Here is a 19,707-nt window from a genome sequence, read left to right as displayed (position 1 = left end):
CTATGTGAAGAGACTGAGTCATTCTGAACTCTCTGCCAAACTACAGTTATTAATAAACTGCCTGTTGTTGGTGTGTGAACAGCAATAATATCCTGATCAAAAGGGGAGGGAATACCTGGTTATATACGTAGTTATATGTCAATGCTCATTACATATTTGAAACTGAGCCGGGGGAAAAAAGGCTAGTTTAAGCACATGTTGATCAAAATTGGGCGGTGGTGTGTTTAAACAATGAATGTATGAAACCCCCCTCTTCATTATACTTTGGCCTTTTTATAGCATGGAAACAAGAGAGCAGCTGCCCTTCAGTCTCCCTCCCTTGTGCGGTCTATGACCAGCTCCTGTTTGTGACAGTGAGTTATCTTTATCTTCATCTTTAACTCTCAGACTTAGGAACATATTCAGGCTGTCATCTCTCTTACTCGCACGCTCCCATCTAGCAGACTCATTTCATCGCACAGCAAAGTCATGGCAGACAAAAAGGACAGCAAGACTCCCAGTAAAGGCATTCTGATGAAAAAGAAAGAAAAGAAAGTGGAGAAAGTAGAGAGTAAACCTCAAAAGGAGAAAGAAAAGAACAAAGTTAAAGATGAAAAGACGGCAAAGAAGCCGGAGAAGCCAGAGAAGACCCCAGAAAATGAGCAAAAAACGGAGGAGATGCCACAGGGAAATGGGGAGATAGCAGAAGGAGCCAAAGGCCCCGTCAAAGATGAGGAGTTTGAGCTGGAGCCCATGGAGCTGCCTCCATTTGAGATCATTGTAGGGTACGTCAAACAGCTTTGTACCTTATTTACCCCTAAATGGTTCCCAATAGTAGCTTAAGGGTACTTATTCCTACTTTAAGGTAGTAAAATACAGCTTTAAGGAGTATAATATTTTTAAAATTCACAACAGCATGGCATAAATGTTGTGTGACAAATATTGCATTTCATCTAATATCAAGGTAGCAAAATTTCTCTAAACAACATTGTACATAAATATCCACCCTTGAACTGTTTCACATTTTATTACAACAGCATGAATGACACCACAATCTATTTTAAGATTACTTTGCCACATGTTTAAAAAAAAAACACTTAAAGGGTTAGTTCACCCAACAATGAAATTTCTGTCATTAATTACTCACCCTCATGTCGTTCCAAACCCGTAAGACCTTCATTCATGTTCAGAACACAAATTAAGATATTTTTGATAAAATACGAGAGGTATCTGATCCACACATAGGCAGCAACGTCATTGCACCTTTCAAGGTCCAGAAAGGTAGCAAAGACATCGTTAAAATAGTCCATGTGACTACAGTGGTTCAACCTTAATGTTATGAAACGACTACTTTTTGTGCGCAAAAACAAAAACACTGACTTTATTGAACAATTTCTTCTCTTCCCTGTCTCCTACGCCGTTGACGCAGTGAACGCAGTGCAGTGCTTCCGTATTCTACGTCAGAACGGCGACTCGATATTGGCCGATGCTGTTCACGTGAGCAGCTCGACGATGTGATGCTGAACACGGAAGCGCTACACTGTGTCTACAATGTGAATAGCATAGGAGAATGACAGGGAAGAGAAGAAATTGTTGAATAAAGTTATTTTTGTTTTGTTTTTGTGCACAAAAAGTATTCTCGTCGCTTCATAAAATTACGGTTGAACCACTGCAGTTACGTGGATTATTTTAACAATGTCTTTGCTACCTTTCTGGGCCTTGAAAGGTGCAATGATGTTGCTGCCTATGTGTGGTTCAGATACTTCTCGTATTTCATCAAAAATATCTTAATTTGTGTTCCGAACATGAACGAAGGTCTTACAGGTTTGGAACGACATTTTCAATTTCATTTTTGGGTGAACTAACCATTTAAAATACATTTTAATAAATGAAAACTTTATGATAGATAAGAACTTAATGCAGTATTTATCACTCTAGAAATAATACTTGGTGAGATCATCTCTGACAACAGATAGATCTCAAATTTCATCATGCTGGGTAACATTGTGAACGAGACCAGTGCATGGCATTGCTTTAAACCCCAGTGCTTTTTGGATTTTTTTTCTTTAGGATTTATCTGTGTGCTATTCAGCTTAATCCATTTCTCTTTGTGTCTTTATAATTTTTCCAGTCCCTGCCACAGACTAGTAGGCCTATCCCTAATCCATATTGCTTTTGGCACTTTATGACTATTATGTGGACACCGCCTACTAATTAGCAGTTTCACTATTTCAGCTACACCCACGGTAACAATAAAATGAAGCATACAATCTGCAATCTCCTTAAAGATTCACAGGACCAGAGAGCTCAGAGATCTCTAACATGGCACTTCACTAAGTGAGATCCATAAGGTTTACTGAGCCTAATGCAGAAAAACTAGAGTGACCTGAAACCACACTGGGATGAATTGCTCTCAAGTTTGAATGGGAGCAAATCTTCACAAGCATGATCCCACTTATGGCAAATACTTCTCCAAAGAGTGGAATCTGTTAGAGAGAACTAGTTCTGGTTTTGAAGTTCAATGTTCTTCAAGCACATATGGGTGTATTGTTTAGGTGGCCATTGACTTTTAGTTATGTAAAGGCCAAAAGTTCAGTTTGGGTCTTATTAGTCAATCGGTTCTTCTTCCAATAAATATCACAATAAAACTCTAGATTTTATAAAAATAATATTTCAACAAAGAGCTCCATACAAGTCCATTAACTCCTTTTGAGTTGCTGTAGGCCTATTAGTGGCTACTCATTCCAAGCAGGAACACTTCTTGCAAAAAGTTAATGGACTCATTTTGTTCTTTAAGCTGGATTTTGCTGAAAATCAGAGCCAGTCTGAAGATATAAATCAAAGTGTATGAAGGGCACAGACTTGATTTCATTCAGTCTGAGAATGTGTTTGACAGCACATTTGATATGTTATAACATACATTATTTTCATCTGTTATGTCTCCTAGCAGCGAGGTGCATGTTTCTACATGAGTTTGTTGTGTTCGGAAGAACTAGTCTAGTGTGTGATCCTCGGTCTTGTATGATGCCCAGTTTTTCTCTGTAACCATTTACAAAAGTGCATGATGCCTAGTGTTTTAAAATTGGTTTGTGTAGTGTATTCCAGCTTTTTACTTTAAACTAAGTCACATTCTCACATTGGAATATGATAAAAGTCTGTGGGTTTATGTCTTAAGCATTGTTTGCTGGAATTCTGCTGAAATCAGAAAAGCTTATAAAAATTGTCAGGTATTACTTAAGACTCCAAATGTCCTCTTTCTTCCCACAGAGACAGAATGAACCCCACCTTCTTTAAGTTCCAGTTTAAAAATGTGGAATATTCTTCCGGGCGCAATAAGACCTTCCTGTGCTACCAGGTAGACATTCAAGGGGGCGCTACAGAGACAGACGGCCTTCGTGGTTTCCTGGAGGATGAGCATATGGGTTCACATGCTGAAGAGGCCTTCTTTCAACTGGTGCTGGCCTATTACGACAAGTCACTCAACTACACAGTGACCTGGTACACATCCTCGAGCCCTTGCGCAGCCTGCGCCGCTAAGCTTGTCGAGATCTTGCGAGCACGCAAGTCACTGCGCCTTAATATCCACTGCTCTCGTCTTTTCCAGTGGGAGGAACCAGAGATACAGGCCGGACTTCAGGCGCTAGCTAGGGCGGGATGTAAACTACGCATGATGAGGCCTTTGGACTTTGCGTATGTTTGGTCTACTTTCGTTGAGAATGAGGAAGATAACTTTACACCCTGGGAAGACTGTCAAGATAACTATGATTATTATGACGAGAAGCTGTGTGATATTTTAAAGTAGGATAAGGAGCCGCTTCTGGCCTGTGATTAAGATGGTTTAATACAGCCTATGAACTGCCTTTAAGGAAATTGGTACTTCAAAGCCAATTATTACAATCACCCTGTCATTTTAGCAGCTTTGTTTCCTCTGTCAGCACTGCTTCTCTTGTAACATCAGATGGCTGACTTTACAGAAGTTTATAATACAATTAACAATCAATTCAAACTACACTCACATAGTATTTAGTGAGGTATCTAAAGGATATCCTACATTCTTAGAAAAAATGTGCAAAAATTGTACATTTAATGTTGGGTAAAGTTACAATATTGCGTTACTCCCTAAAAAAGTAACTAAACCTAGTTACTTTTTAAGGAAAACAATGCGTTACGCTACTTTTGCTTTACTTTTCCTCATCTGGGCTGGGCTTGCTTGTTTGTTTTGTTAATAACAAAAAAGTTCTATCTTTGGCAAATGTAAAGGCCCTTTCACACCAAAACTAAGCCTCAGGCTGAAGGAAATAAGCCTTAAAGGCTCAAAATAAGCATCAGGCTGAAGGAAATGCAAATTTGAGCCTGTACAGTAGAGGGCACAGTTCAAACAAACCTTTCAGCTGTGCTGCCGAAGAAAGTTCAACACTCTTACTTCAGCACTAATAATAATAAAAAAAGAAACACAAATGTGATGTTTATCTAAAGTCATTTTTGGTTATTAGTATGGTTGAATTGAATCATTCATACATGAAAATCCCTCACCTTTCGGCGAAATTCGCCGTTTTGAAACCAAAATAGGTGACATACGTGAATCGTGTAGATTCGATGAGAAAATGTTTTTGGGGGGGATTCATATTCAGTGAACTGCGAACAGGTGCGCGTGCCAGAAGGGAGCGCGAGTGCATGGAAATATTAACGCGAGGGCCTTGCATCACCAGTGCAGACCACCATCAGAAGCTGAAAGCACGCCTGGCCTCGGCGATTTACCTGACTGAATTTGGTGAGTGATGGTTTCAATAATTTTAATATTTTCTGGTATATCCAAGTTAAGTTACCCAGGAGCTCTGTTGACATAGACTTAAGGCCAGAACACACCAAGCCGACGCCGACGAACTAGTGGCGACGAAAGCAGACTGTGGGGTTGGCTCACGTCGGCACCGTCTGTGTCCAAAGTTGCCCTGCCACACCAAACCGACGCTAAACAGCCGACGGCCAAGCAGCACATCAGTTCTGCGCCTGCGTGAGATTAAATGCCTTTCCGAAACAGCAGGCAGCAGTAGCTGAACAGCCAATCAGAATGATCAGATGGCCCGACGAGGTCCAACGCCGATTCAACATGTCGAATCGGCCGAAACAAAGCCGACGAGGACCAGCCGACGGTGCGGAACACACTGAGAAAACTTAGTCGGCCGACGAAGAAAAACTGCCCGACGGCCGACCGTCGGCTTGGTGTGTTCCTGCCTTTAGCTAACGTTAAACGAGTAGAGGGTTGGACCCGGAAACGGCGTTCCTTACGTCACGACTTAACAAGCGGATAGCGCTAGGTTCTACCCCCAAATAGCAAGTGGGGATGATTGACAGATGCGTAAAGCCTATCATTAAAAAGAGACTGAAAATCGACACCAATAAAGATTCCCGCTCGATCCCCCTTCATAATACTTCTCCGGCTCTCCCCAGGTTGGCAAAAAAAGCATCTCAAAATGCAACAGATTGATGCTTTAAAATATGCAATATTTAAATTTTTCTTCCGAGTGAGCATGCTCCAAGACCCCCCTAGAGGGGTAATATCCTTCTCACCTTTTTCCACCCCTGACCTGTTTTCATGCCTGATCATTGAATGTCTGCAGCAAAGACATTGGTTAATACAGTGAGATTAAATACAAAGTATATTTGTGTAATTTTACACATTTAATTATTGCAGCTAACTATATTGTTTTTTAATAGTAATGTGTTACTTTACTATTTACTTGAAAAAAGTAATCTGATTATGTAATTCGCATTACTTGTAATGCATTACCTCAATACTGACAACAGCTTGTCCCTCAAAAGACAGCTTTGCACCTTTTTTACCCATAAAAGTTCATAGTAATACCTTAAAGGATTAGTTCACTTTCAAATGAAAATAACCCCAAGCTTTACTCACCCTCAAGCCATCCTAGGTGTATATGACTTTCTTCTGTCTGATGAACACAGTTGGAGATATATTAATAAATATCATGACACATCCAAGCTTTATAATGGTAGTGAACGATACCGAGTATGAGCTAGATATTTTACTTCATAACTTGTTAAATATGGATTTGTTTTACACAAACGCATCGCTTCGCTTCAGAAGTCCTTTATTAACCCCCTGGAGCCATGTGGAGTACACATTTATGATGGATGGATGTGGATGGAGACACTTTCTTCAGCTCATACTTGTTTGGTAACGCTCACTGCTATTATAAAGCTTGGATGCATCAGGATATTTATTAATATATCTCTGATTCAGAAAGAAGAAAGTCATGTACACCAAGGATGGCATGAGGGTGAGTAAAGCTTGGGGGAATTTTCATTTGAACTAATCCTTTAAGCATATGTATTGCTACTCTAAACTAAAATGTACTAAAACGCACCTTTTAGGGGTTGATAAGCTAGTGTTTTAAGGAACAAGCTGTTCTACCCCTAAGGGTACAATTTTGAACATGTTTTTCTGACAGTGTATTCCTATTTTATGGAGTAAAATCTTTAGAAGCCATCTGGGTGTAATGAAAAATCCAAGCATGAAACCCATATCAGTTCATTCTAAGTATATTCTTGTTCAAACCAAAATATAGTTTGCAAGCATCACATTTAAATATTCTAATTTTGTCTTTTTAAAATATATATTTTTTTTTTATATTTTGAAATGGGATAGTGCAAAGTGGTGTAGTGAATGGCCTTCTTGTATGTTGCAATAAACATGAGTTAATTTCCTATCATGAGCACAATCTCATTGACAGCAGTATAAAGGTATGATGCATTTCAATGCTGCTTATAATATACTGTCAGTGGATCAAATCCGCACATTTTAGCTTTGTCTCATTTCGAAGGCTATACACACAGGTCACATTGTTTCCAAAGTAAGAAAGAAACGACATTATGCCACACAAGGAATAACAGTAGGTTTTATAATGGTTGCTTCTCTGAAATGAGAGAGCCTTGATGATGCATGTGGCTGACTATTGCGACCTTTGGAGGGCACAGCCTTCGAAATGAGACACATGCTGAATTTAGAACTGCATACTACTCTTATTATTTCTGCCATAGAAAGATATGGAAAAAGCAGAATGCTAGTTTGCCGTTTTGAATTAAGCAACAACTTTTGAATGTCACCAGGAACCGCTATACTAAAGAATCAATTGGAAATAAGAATTTCAGAATAATGGTGAATGGGTCAATTATAGTGCATTTATTTTTTGATACAATAGTGATATTTTACTGGAAATATATAAACTTGAAGGCATAACTTATTAAACAATATCTTCATTTTGAGATTCATACAATGCAATGAAACAATGAAAATAATATTATTTTATTTAATTATTATTATTATTTCCTTTTGAGGAAATGTACCCTCTAGTGGTGAAAAGAACATCCATACACTTTAGAGACAAAACATTAGGATGAAAAACAATGGATTCTAATTTAGGAAAGAAACTTATCAAATCTAAATTCTTAGTGTATAACTAGAACAGTCTTTAGAAGTTTTTATTATTATTATTTTTACATTCTTTAGTGCTTATATTTCCCAGAACAAGACTAATAAACACCCACCATACAGTACGTTGTGAAATTCCATTGGAACAAAAAGCAACCCTTTGACCATTCTTTAAGAACGTTTAAGAAATAACGTGTTTCAGACCTAGATAGTGTACACAGTGATGGAGATTTTTGTGTCCTGGAAGACTTCTGTAATAATGGAAGACACATTTTCCCACTCCAATTTATCCAGACCACAGCCAATCCTAGCAAGAGAAAATGACATCAGTTACTGCAGTCCATTCTACAGAACAATAAAAAAAATTTTAAAAGACAAGTCCAAAATTAGTATTTAAAAATGCAATTATCAAGCTATATTTGAGTATTGACAACTGAAAAATAATCTTTCATTGTTTAAATTCATTTAGGTGTAATCATATTCAAAGTAATTACATTTAAAAATCAATATCTGCAATATCTGCATCAAAATAACGCTTTTATTAAACCTGTCAGTTTACCGAGGCATGGATATACTGTTAACGCCATTGGCCAAGCAGTGTTCTCTCATAGACACAAGGCTCTTTTTGAGAATGTCATAGGTGGGTTTTTGGTTGTACTTTTTCTTTGTGATCTAGTGCAGAAAAAAGGTGGAAAAGGTACGTTTTGAATAACAAAAAAGATATATGTCCAGAAAACTCATCTGATTTTGTAAAACATAGAACAGATGTGAATTAAAGTGAAATAAATGCTACAAGCCATCTTACCAGGTAATACACAAACCGACCAGATCTTTCAAGGACTGCACATTGCCCAGGTTGCTTCTCTACACAAAAGAGAAGAAAACTGAGAACCAAATGCATGTTATATGTGTTGCACTTGTCAGTAATGATAATTCACACTGACTCTGAGCCTGAAGCTCCTCAACTCCATGAAACTTCTTTTTGAAGAGTACGGCGATCCCTGCTCCCATGCGGCAGTCCTCACTGATGCAGTGCGCCAGGGCATCGGTGGACGGACAGGTGAACAAATCTCCTCTCATGTGGAGCAGCCGCCATCCTGTGCTGCACGGGACCTGCAACAAATGAGGAAGACCACAAACCCAATCATAACAAAATTACTCCAGTCTCCTGACTAATGAATCTCTTCTGTTATCACAGCCACACTGAAAACTTGTTCTTATTTTATTACAGTCATTTTGAGGATCATTTCTAAATGTTTTTGCAAAGGCAATCTTTACACAGATTTGAAAAGTAAAAAAGTAAGACTACTCAAAGTTACTTAAAGGAAGACATAAGCCGTACCTTCATCTTGTCCATCTTTGAATTTGAGCAGGGACTTCCCTGTGGGTTTAAATTTCCATAAACTCTGTATCTAAAATGTATTACAGGCTTACAGTCAATCACTACCTCATGAAACTATAAAAATCATTGTTTTGGCTAACAGAAAATGGTTATTTAAAATTACAACACCAAAACCGTGACAAGCTAACATTTACGAAGCACTAATGTGTTAAAGAGCCACTGGTTAGATACGTTGTGTTCTGACTAGAGCTGGTGGTCTGATAACTTACCTCAACAATTAAGCTGAATGTGTGATTTGTGTCCCTTTAAACGTTCATATAGTTCGAGTCCATTACTGTAAATAAAGTAACTAGAAAAACAACAAAAACACAGGTTTCACTTTGGCTTCGAGTTGGGGTTTAAATTCATTATATTGAAAGGCTTGAGTGCCATCTAGCGTCAGGGAGTGCAAGAGCATCTTGTTTATATATCCGGGGAGGGACATTGAAAGGCTGTTAAAAGCTGGTGGAAGTTAATGACAAGGTTAATGAAGGTCAAATCGAAATGAAGTAAATATTTAAACCCCAAACAAACCTCTTTAACGTATTCACTTGTTTGTTACTTTAAACAGTCTCGTACATCAAAGCATTCAAAGGTTATTACAATTGCACTGCAAGAAATCTTACTTAGGCCTATATTTTATAAAATGCATAAATAAATAAAAAAATAATAACAGCAACAACCCTTTGACCATTCTTTAAGAATGGTTAAGAAATCATTTTTATACATGCTGAACATTTTAATTCAGTAAATGTTATTTAATATTTAAAACGGTTGTTTAAAATACTTATGTTGTTGTAGCACCATTGATATTAAAAAATAGTGATATTTGTGTAATAATTGACAAATGGTGACAACTGATGACATCTTGAAACTAAAAGTTATTTGCAGTGAGGGGATAAAAATATTTTACAGGATATTTTAATAAATTAAAACATGCTTTTTGGAGGCCCTTCGTCAGTGATGTTATGATGCAAATTTAATTATAACACAGTTTCAGTAGAACAGTCTGCATATGCTTAGTAATGCTGTTACAGTAGAATTACAATCCGAATGCCGGAAAAGTTGGGATGTTTTTTAAATTTGAATAAAATGAAAACTATAAGACTTTCAAATCACAAAACAATGTTCTTCAATGTCAAATTGCAAATCTCATCATCTACAGTGCATAACATCATCAAAAGATTCGGAGAAACTGGAGAAATCTCTGTCCGGAAGGGACAAGGCCGAAGACCTTTATTGGATGCCCGTGGTCTTTGGCCCTCAGATGACACTGCATCACTCATCGGCATGATTGTGTCAATGACATTACTAAATGGGCCCAGGAATACTTCCAGAAACCACTGTCGGTAAACACAATCTGCCGTGCCATCTGCAGATGCCAACTAAAGCTCTATCATACAAAAAGGAAGCCATATGGTCAAGGCTCATTTAAAATGGACTGTTTCAAAGTGGAAAAGTGTTCTATGGTCAGGCGAGTCCAAATTTGACATTCTTGTTGAAAATCATGGAAGCCGCATCCTCTGGGCTAAAGAGGAGGGAGACCTTCCAGCGTGTTTTCAGTGTTCAGTTCAAAAGCCAACATCTCTGATGGTATGGGGGTGCATAAGTGCATACAGTATGGGCAGCTTGCATGTTTTGGAAGGCACTATGAATGCTGAAAGGTATATAAAGGCAGGAACACACCAAGCCGACGGTCGGCCGTCGGGCAGTTTTTCTTCGCCGGCCGACTAAGTTTTCTCAGTGTGTTCCGCACCGTCAGCTGAAGTTGGTCCTCGTCGGCCTCAAAATGTTGAATCGGCGTTGGAGCTCGTCGGTCCGTCGGGCCATCTGCTCATTCTGATTGGTTGTTCAGCTACTGCCGCCTGCTGTTTCGGAAAGGTATTTCATATCACGCAGGCGCAGAACTGACATGCCGCTTGGCAGTCGGCTGTTTAGCGTCGTTTGGTGTGGCAGGGCAACTTTGGACACAGACGCTGCTGACGTGAGCAAACCCTGCAGTCTGCTTTCGTCTCCACTAGTTCGTCGGCGTCGGCTTGGTGTGTTCTGGCCTTAAAGGTTTCCAGACAACATCTATTTCAGGGAAGGCCTTGTGTATTTCAGCAGGACAATGCAAAACTACATACTGCAGCTATTACAACAGCACGGCTCCATCGTAGAAGAGTCCGGGTGCTGAATTGGTCTGCCTGCTGTCCAGATCTTTCACCTATAGAGAACATTTGGTGCATCATTAAATGAAAAATAAGTCAAAGATGACCACAAACTCTTCAGCAGATGGAAACCTATATCAGACAAGAATGGAACCAAATTCCAACACCAAAACTCCAGAAACTTATAACCTTGATGCCCAGACATCTTCAAACTGTTTTGAAAAGAAGAGGAGATGCTACACCATGGTAAACATGCCCCCATCCCAACTATTTTGAGACCTGTAGCAGGCATCAAATTTGAAATGAGCTCATTTTGTGCATAAAATTGTAAAATTTCTCAGTTTAAACATTTATGTTATCTATGTTCTATTGTGAAAAAATATTGGCTCATGTGATTTGAAAGTCTTTTAGTTTTCATTTTATTCACATTTAAAAAAAGTCCCGACACTTCCGGAATTCGGGTTGTACTTAATTACCATTGATTATATGTAACACAACTAACAAAAATGCATGTCACCAAATTGTATCTAACACAATAGCGTGAGCTTGTAAGAAATGAGAAAAAAGTGAAATTCATTAATAGTATATTTATTGTATGATTGACAAGTTTTATTTTTGAGAAATGTACAGATGCAAATATTTTTACAATTGTGGCCTTCAAGAGACTCCAGTCTTTACAATATTCATATATTTACAAACATCATATATGCCCATTTGAATCTGAAGGTTGTTATTTATTAACTGAGTAATATGCCACATAGAGTAAAACAAACACACCACAGCTGCAGAATAATAGATCAATATTTAAAGTGAGCTGTTCACAGATCCTAGCAACAAAATTGAAAGAAACAATAAAGAAACATGAATACATATAAATACATGTAGGTAGATTGAATTCTGTTAGTCAAAAAAAGAATAAAACGGGAGACAGACACTACTTGGTAAAAAAAATAAAATAATAATATATATAATTTGTACTGATGACTCAAGATTCATTAACCATGACTAAAAGTTGTGAAACTATCCATATGTATATGTTGGTTAAGGGGTAGGCTTATGTTAAGGGTTGTTTTGGTGAATATGGAGTTCAGAAGTTGGCGCTGCGCCGTCTCTGTTCATTGATCCAGTCCCCAGGGTTCACGTCCATTTGCAGCATCTTCATGACCCACTTGTCACGTCGCGCCCCGTCAATGAACTCATCCAGAGACAACTCCCCTGTGGACACAGGACAGAAACTCGGCATCAGCTGCTTTATAAAGGCTGCCTTTAAGCAGAAAGCTCGACTTTTTCCCACAGTTTAATTAATTATTAACATCAATGAATTCTAAATAAATATATATATATATATATATATATATATATATATATAATGAAGAAAAAAGACTAGTGTTTGGCTAGCCTGTCTAGAAAAATAATGAATCATAGTAGGTGTTACCATCTCCATTCTCATCCACTAGCTCAAATATTCGGTCCACCACCTGATCTGGGGTCAGTAGGTTACACTCTTCATCAAGTTCACCATGGCAGGCTTTCTTTAGTCGGTAGATTGACTATAAAAGTAAAGTAAAGGTGCATATTTTAATCATAAAAGCATAAATGTCTTCTTTACAGTGGTACTAAAATCTATTACAGCATCTCGGCACACAAATGTCCTGCTACCACAGAGGACCATACCATTAATCCCCTGTAAACATCTCACTTGTAAGTTTAAATGTCAAGGTGAAACCAGACATGAAATTGTAACCTCAGTACAAATGCAAATGCTTTTTTCTTATGTAAACCACTGAAGAATTGTAATCTTAACCTATGTTTAAGTCGGTCTGATTGACAATCGGAAAAGGACACAAGGGATGATTACCTCCACAATCTCCTTGAGCTCTGTTTTGTCGATGCAGCCACTGCCATCCTTGTCATACATTTTAAAAGTCCATTTCAGTTTGTGCTCCAACTTTCCTCGCAGCACTAGATTCAAGGCTGCAACGTATTCCAGAAAATCAATAGTGTTGTCCTATGAAAAAAATGAAAGAGAAAATAGGATTGAACTGTCAAAAATTCTAAGAATTCTAAGAATAGATTACATATGCCATAGGAATATACAGTTTATTATATAATTATATTATGTTATTTTTGAGTGTCAAATATTTTCTACACAGTCTCCTAGAGAGTGTTTATGCCTACTTTTTGTTAGTTAACTAAAGTTGAATCACTTACCCCATTTTTATCAAAAGCACGGAACATGTTTTCTATGTAATCTGCCGCTTCCGGGTTTTCCGTTACACCGAAGAAGCTCTTGAACTCGTGCATGAAGAGGGTTCCGCTCGGACATTCCACCACAAACTTTTTATACCACTCCTGCAGTTCTGCAACATCAATTTCTTTCTCGTCAGAATCCTCACTGAGTCGCTGCCCCATCACGAAAGATGGCAATAATAAACACAAGCTCTGCTTCTCAACAAAAAATGTCCATGATCACATCTGGCAGCTTCACTTTCCTGGAGTTGTCCCTGATCCAGACATCCCAAAAACCATTTAAGCCCCACAAAATGATGATACTGAAACACTGAAAATGTTTGATTTAGGATACAAATATCCCCCTTTAAAAATATCAGAAAAACCTAAAGTTGAAATTTTCAATATTTACCGAAGTGTAAGTAACCTCAACCTTTCAGCGAAAGTGCTCTACTGGCTTGGGATTCAGCACAAGGGCTATTTTGGATCACATGACTACAAGAGATTATTCATATCAATCCATGTCTGAATCAATTAGCTTGAAACAAGATCAAGAGCTTTTATATAATTCAACATTTAGTACACAGACCATTCCATTCCTCAGTTCAGGTTCAAGGGCTCCCTGAGGGTCTCATGTCAGAACATTAAACTTGATCTGACTATTTTTACCTGTTCAAATTAAAATCATTTATGTTTAAGGCCACAAAATACTACAGAAAATTTCATCACTGAAAATGGAATAATTGAAAATGCATGTAGACATAGGGGTCCCAGCTCTGGGTGTCCATGAACGTCTTGCAACGGGTTTAAAAAATATTCTATATATTTCAAATAATAAATGTGGTACATTAATGATATGTTAAGTAATACAGAAGGCAGTTATGTCTACTAAAGCTATTAATCAAAGTTATGTCACTAAAATGTTAGGAAATCTAGCATTTTTACATTGGGGGTCCCTTGTTTGGCTGAGAGTCTGGATGTGGAGGGGGTCCCTGGATCCAAATGTTGAAACCCCTGCATATATACATCTTGACCACTCAATCCTGTGAATCATTCAGACAATCTGAGTCATAATCCCTTCTGCCCTCTGCTCTTACTATTTATAGTTTTATAAAAATAGGATCTAGAGAAGTCTGGCCTAGTTCACGAGGGAGGTGCACTTTGTTTGGACGCGTACCACTTCAGACCACAGTGAAAACTAAAATCAAAATGGTTACACTCTTAAAAATAATGTTTTTTCATTGGTATCTGGTTCTATGAAGAACCTTTAACATCCATGGAAACTTTCCATTGCACAAAAGGTTCTTTATAGTGGAAATTCCTTGGATTATTAAAATGTTCTTCACACACACACACACACACACACACACACACACACACACACACACACACACACACACACACACACACACACACAAACAGGATTATATACAGTACAGTCCAAAAGTTTGGAACCACTAAGATTTTTAATGTTTTTAAAAGAAGTTTCGTCTGCTCACCAAGGCTACATTTATTTAATTAAAAATACAGTAAAAAACAGTAATATTGTGAAATATTATTACAATTTAAAATAACTGTGTACTATTTAAATATATTTGACAAAGTAATTTATTCCTGTGATGCAAAGCTGAATTTTCAGCATCATTACTCCAGTCTTCAGTGTCACATGATCCTTCAGAAATCATTCTAATATGCTGATTTGCTGCTCAATAAACATTTATGATTATTTTCAATGTTGAAAACAGTTGTGTACTTTTTTTTTCAGGATTATTTGATGAATAGAAAGTTCAAAAGAACAGCATTTATCTGAAACACAAAGCTTCTGTAGCATTATACACTACCGTTCGAAAGTTTGGGGTCAGTAAGAATTTTTATTTTTATTTTTTTGAAAAGAAATGAAAGAAATGAATACTTTTATTCAGCAAGGATGCATTAAATCATGGCAGTAAAGACATTTATAATGTTACAAAAGATTAGATTTCAGATAAACACTGTTCTTTTGAACTTTCTATTCATCAAATAATCCTGAAAAAAAATATTGTACACAAATATTTTGTACAATTGTACACATTAAATGTTTCTTGAACAGCAGATCAGCATATTAGAATGATTTCTGAAGGATCATGTGACACTGAAGACTGGAGTAATGATGCTGAAAATTCAGCTTTGCCATCACAGGAATAAATTACTTTGTGAAATATATTCAAATAGAAAACAGTTATTTTAAATTGTAATAATATTTCACAATATTACTGTTTTTTACTGTATTTTTAATTAAATAAATGTAGCCTTGGTGAGCAGACGAAACTTCTTTTAAAAACATTAAAAATCTTAGTGGTTCCAAACTTTTGGACTGTACTGTATGTAAGCAATAAGGTACGAGAGGCTGTGCTGTATCGTGAATAAGTCACGGCTGAAGGGTGTTTCGCGGTGTGCCTGCAACCCCTTCAACCGTGACTTATTCACGATAAAGCACTAGCCTCAAATAAGTTATTGCTTTTATAAAACGGTTACCACTCAATTCAAATATTAATGCCAAAAATATTTATCAATGCAACTTTCATGAAGTAAACTTTCACTAAATGTCTTCCTTCCGCCAGAAAAAATAGTCCCTGAACGTGAACAGCAACAGAAATTACATTATTACGTCATTAGATGGCGGCAAAGACTATCTTTATGAGTGTGTCAGTCAGTAGTGAAGACTTTTATATTGAAAAGACTGAATTGTTGTGAACATGGAACAGACACAACTGACAAATGCTTTGACTAGCGCTGTCAGTCACGGGAAAACCCCTTAACTGTTAAAAGGACAAGATAATACATCGGACATTTAAACAGATTTTTTATTACGAACATAGGACTGACCTGAAGGAAAATGTTAAATCTGAATGCAGGTAATAAAGTCACTCAATCGATATCTTTCTCACTATACTTTTCTACATAATACAGTAAGCTTCAATGAACAATATCAATTGAGAACAAACAGTTTACATTGCTAAGAGTGGTTGCTATGGGTGTTGTGTAGTTATACACAGAGCTGTTGGGTCAAGTTTAATCGTGAATAAAACACAGCTATTGACCAATCAGAATCAAGGACAGGAACTAACCATTTTATATGTGATATATATGCAAAGCAGCACACTGATGGTATGATTTCACTATAATAATCTTGTTATATACAGTATACAGGGGAGAAGTGCCTGTCTTACAATGTTCACAATGCTTTGATGCATTGTACTGTGTTTATTCACACACCTGCATGTCAACATACTCGTCAAAGACGGTCAGTGTGTTCAAGTGTCAGTAGGCTACATAAGGTCTGTGTTTTGTCAGCCCGTGAACTTTAAAGACCTTTTCCAAAGTGCTGACAACATACTTGATGAGGATAAGCTCCTCTGGCCTAGAGATATCCAGGCCACTCATTGCACAATAAAATAATAATCCCATTGGATTAATACAATAACAAATATGGAGAACATGTACACAACACATATTTAAAAATGCAAATAATGCTTAAGCCTTCATTTCACTCTATAGCTTACTTGTATTTTTCTTTTGTGCCATGCACCAGATGACAAATCTTTGTCAGTGTTATTACAATGCCTTTAAAATCAATTAGATATGAAAACGATTTAGTAGTTGCAGAGTCATAACAACTCCAAATGAGGCAGTAATCAGGACTGACTGATGGAGAAATGAGCACTGAGTGAGTTCACTTTGAATGTGCTTAATTACAATTACAAGTCATACCTGGATTTTAATATCTTTAGTTTTATTAAACTGCTGAGCTGTCCTGATTTTTATGATTATTATATAAAATTATGCATCACTAGTCTAATCTGATATGACACTAAATCAGTTATCATGACACAAATAGCCTGCAAATCATTAATATGGACAAGAGGAGAAAGCACAAATGTAATTAAAATGTAAACAAAGTTCTTTCTATAGTTCCACTTTACAAAAAAAAAAAAAAAAAAAAAATACTAACAGATGCCCCTGGGTGTCAGTGTTACAAAGGCTACACTTTTACGGTGAACGCTTGGTTGATCGTTTTTTTTGTTTTTTTTAGCCTATTTCTTTTAAAATACAATAAATAGTGGACTGGTGATTGATTTACACACAAAATATAGTTTATAATTGCTCGGATTAAAGACCTTAAAGTCAAATTAGTCTTGTGAGAGTTTAAAAATATTTATTTAATGCGATTACTAATGTTAAAGTACCTCAGAATGACACATCTCTCGGCGTTAGTCAGCGTACTGTCAACATTATGCAATCAAAATAGACACGGAGAAGAAAGTTATTCATGGCTCTCTGAATTGAGATTAATGTCTGATCCAGTTGCCAGGGCAGTGAATAAATATTTCCTCTGTCTCTCATCCCACCCACCTCCACACGCCCCTCGCCCAAAACACAGCAGGGAACCGAGAGTAATATTTCTGACGGTAGCCTACATCTCGCTCCTTTAATCAAAATGAGTAATAATGATCCACAGCACATACAGACTGCGGGGAAATTAAAAATCAGAAATTAGGATAAGTACTGGCTGCTGCTGTTTAATTAGGGTATCAGCAGTTACCTGAGCAGAGATTCAAAGGCTTATTTAAGCACTTTACTGTTTACTGTTAATTCTTTTTTAATGCAAATGAATGAATTATTTGGGCACGTCCTTCATCTAATTATTTGTGCAGCCTGTTTGAAATAAATGGATTAGTTATTTTTTTAATAGTACAGAAATATGTGAGGTGGGGAGTGTCATTAGACAGCTGCCAGACAACAAGTCGTAAATCAACAGCAACAAGCGAAGCCAGAAACAAGACATCTTTAATCTCTGTCTTGCCAAGTGTTTTTAGTGGCATTTGAAGATGCTCTGGCTGTGTAGGCTAGCCTTCATCAAAAAAAATGGCGGTGACTTTTAGGGACAATTCGTTTATCTTTTATCGTTTATCTTGGAAATCAGTTAATAAAGAAAATATAAATCACAATTCACTTGGGCCGGTTCACACTGAACGCAATTTTCCGTTAGACTGAGCCATTTTTAATTACTATTTTTATGTAAACATGCGCTAGACTTTCGTCTTTGCCCGTTGCGCCGCATCACACATTAGCGTGATCAGAAGTAACTAGTAAAGTAGCGCATTACTTTTAAATGTACAACAAAATATCTAAGTTACTTTTTCAAATAAGTAACGCAAGTTACTTTGTTTTCCCATGTATTGAAAGAGAGACACCTCTCTTGTCTCCATGTTGAGAGAAATCGGCAGTAAGATGCAAAGGAGTTGTGTGCGCTGTGATGCTCATTGTAGTAACCTGCAGTATGTTAAAGGTGCTAAAGAGGATCTTTTCGTCGACTGAGAAACCAAAGACTGTTAGTGAGTTTTTGAAATGAGCGCATGCATAAGAACAACCCCCCTCCTTCACAGTTCGTTTTGAGGGAACGTCTCCCAAAACTCGTACACGAGTGTTTACCACCAGCATTCGCTGTGTCGTGTTAGTGGATTCATTATGTCGGACTCTCCGCAGGTGACTCATAATCTGCAGTTGTTACTCCTGTCTCCTGACAAAAACATTGCATGCGGCGCCTATAGAGTGTGGAAAGTTACTGGAGCGCGCAGCCGCGCTCGTCTCTCACAAGGAACGTCATGGCAGTGATTGGCAAGCCAGAGGGCCAATCCGCGCACGTCTCTCACAAGGAACGTCACGGCAGTGATTGACAAGCCAGAGGGCCAATCGTTTATGCGATGATCGCGTAAACGATTGGCTGATGTTTTTAAGGCCCTACCTTGTGCACAGATGATGTATATTAATATTATTACTTTCAGTGCACCTAATAAATAGTCTTATATCAGTTAGTAAAGACAGTTTCATGTAATATTGCAAAAATGTATAAAACAAAACATCCTCTTTAGCACCTTTAAATTACAAAAATATACTTTATGTATTTAATCTCACTTTATAAAAAAATGTCTTTGCAGCAGTCATTCGATGATCCAATTCAACCATAGCCTAACCATATGCAAAAATGACTTTAGATAAACATCACTTTTTTTTAATTCTTTTGCTGAAGATTGTTGAACTTTCTTCTCCTGCGTCCTATAGGGTATATGTCGAACGTCATAACCCATAACCCCCAATTCTTCCAGAATGGCAGCACAGCTGAAAGGTTTGTTCGAGCTGCGCCCTCTACTGTACAGGCGTGAATGTGCATTTCCTTCAGCCTGAGGCTTATTCATTACACTTTTGGTGTGAAAGGGCCTTTTACATTTGCCAAAATAGAACCCAGGTTGTGAAAAGTTACGTAATACATTACTTTTCATAAAAAGAAAGTGATGTTACTTTTTTAGGGACTAAGCAATATTGTAACACATTACTTTTAAAAGTAACTTTCCCCAACATTGTTAGCGACAAGATTTTAATTGGGCAATATGTAAGAATTTTAATGTAATAATCTCTTATTCATTGCCAATGTGTGAACCGCTTGTAACGAAACTTAAAAAACAAGACCTTCCCCAACT

The 19,707-nt window shown here is 37.4% G+C and overlaps 3 protein-coding genes across 5 annotated transcripts; 1 reads left to right on the top strand and 2 right to left on the bottom strand.

The window, feature by feature from the left end:
- Positions 1 to 285: 285 nt before the first annotated feature.
- Positions 286 to 3,985, top strand: apobec2b (apolipoprotein B mRNA editing enzyme, catalytic polypeptide-like 2b). The gene is made up of 2 exons (XM_048178327.1): positions 286 to 764; positions 3,247 to 3,985. Exons 1-2 carry the CDS (start codon positions 469 to 471, stop codon positions 3,779 to 3,781), a joined length of 831 nt encoding a protein of 276 aa, XP_048034284.1. The 5' UTR covers positions 286 to 468; the 3' UTR covers positions 3,782 to 3,985.
- A 3,302-nt stretch (positions 3,986 to 7,287) lies between these two features.
- oard1 (O-acyl-ADP-ribose deacylase 1) lies at positions 7,288 to 9,208 on the bottom strand. 3 transcript variants are annotated; one of them, XM_048178330.1, is made up of 6 exons: positions 9,041 to 9,208; positions 8,772 to 8,841; positions 8,374 to 8,542; positions 8,235 to 8,293; positions 7,989 to 8,101; positions 7,288 to 7,736 (listed from the first exon to the last, which is right to left on the bottom strand). In XM_048178330.1, the coding sequence occupies exons 2-6, from the start codon at positions 8,784 to 8,786 to the stop codon at positions 7,634 to 7,636; spliced, it is 459 nt and encodes a 152-aa protein (XP_048034287.1). In that variant the 5' UTR covers positions 8,787 to 8,841; positions 9,041 to 9,208; the 3' UTR covers positions 7,288 to 7,633. The 3 variants fall into 3 exon arrangements, with proteins under 3 accessions (XP_048034287.1, XP_048034288.1, XP_048034289.1); XM_048178331.1 differs by having other exon boundaries at positions 8,772 to 8,810; XM_048178332.1 differs by lacking the exon at positions 8,772 to 8,841.
- Positions 9,209 to 11,532: 2,324 nt separating this feature from the next.
- guca1b (guanylate cyclase activator 1B) lies at positions 11,533 to 13,801 on the bottom strand. Its single transcript, XM_048178328.1, has 4 exons — positions 13,172 to 13,801; positions 12,819 to 12,968; positions 12,396 to 12,510; positions 11,533 to 12,175 (listed from the first exon to the last, which is right to left on the bottom strand). The coding sequence occupies exons 1-4, from the start codon at positions 13,370 to 13,372 to the stop codon at positions 12,048 to 12,050; spliced, it is 594 nt and encodes a 197-aa protein (XP_048034285.1). The 5' UTR covers positions 13,373 to 13,801; the 3' UTR covers positions 11,533 to 12,047.
- Positions 13,802 to 19,707: the final 5,906 nt, after the last annotated feature.

This window comes from Megalobrama amblycephala, linkage group LG24 (genome assembly GCF_018812025.1).
Source record: "Megalobrama amblycephala isolate DHTTF-2021 linkage group LG24, ASM1881202v1, whole genome shotgun sequence".
NCBI classification, from domain to species: Eukaryota; Metazoa; Chordata; class Actinopteri; order Cypriniformes; family Xenocyprididae; genus Megalobrama; species Megalobrama amblycephala.
This window is presented reverse-complemented; position numbering and strand designations above follow the sequence as displayed.

Excerpts from the sequence above, each read along its gene's own strand:
- guca1b (XM_048178328.1), bottom strand. The coding sequence starts at position 13,372 with ATGGGGCAGCGACTCAGTGAGGATTCTGACGAGAAAGAAATTGATGTT. Across the intron at positions 12,969-13,171 it reads GTGCTTTTGATAAAAATGGG|GACAACACTATTGATTTTCT; the intron begins GTAAGTGATTCA and ends TTTTTTTCATAG. Across the intron at positions 12,176-12,395 it reads AGTGGATGAGAATGGAGATG|GGGAGTTGTCTCTGGATGAG; the intron begins GTAACACCTACT and ends CTGTGTCCACAG.
- oard1 (XM_048178330.1), bottom strand. Across the intron at positions 8,102-8,234 it reads GTCGGTTTGTGTATTACCTG|ATCACAAAGAAAAAGTACAA; the intron begins GTAAGATGGCTT and ends TTTCTGCACTAG. Across the intron at positions 7,737-7,988 it reads AACAGTATATCCATGCCTCG|GATTGGCTGTGGTCTGGATA; the intron begins GTAAACTGACAG and ends TTCTCTTGCTAG.
- apobec2b (XM_048178327.1), top strand. The coding sequence starts at position 469 with ATGGCAGACAAAAAGGACAGCAAGACTCCCAGTAAAGGCATTCTGATG. Across the intron at positions 765-3,246 it reads CCATTTGAGATCATTGTAGG|AGACAGAATGAACCCCACCT; the intron begins GTACGTCAAACA and ends TTCTTCCCACAG.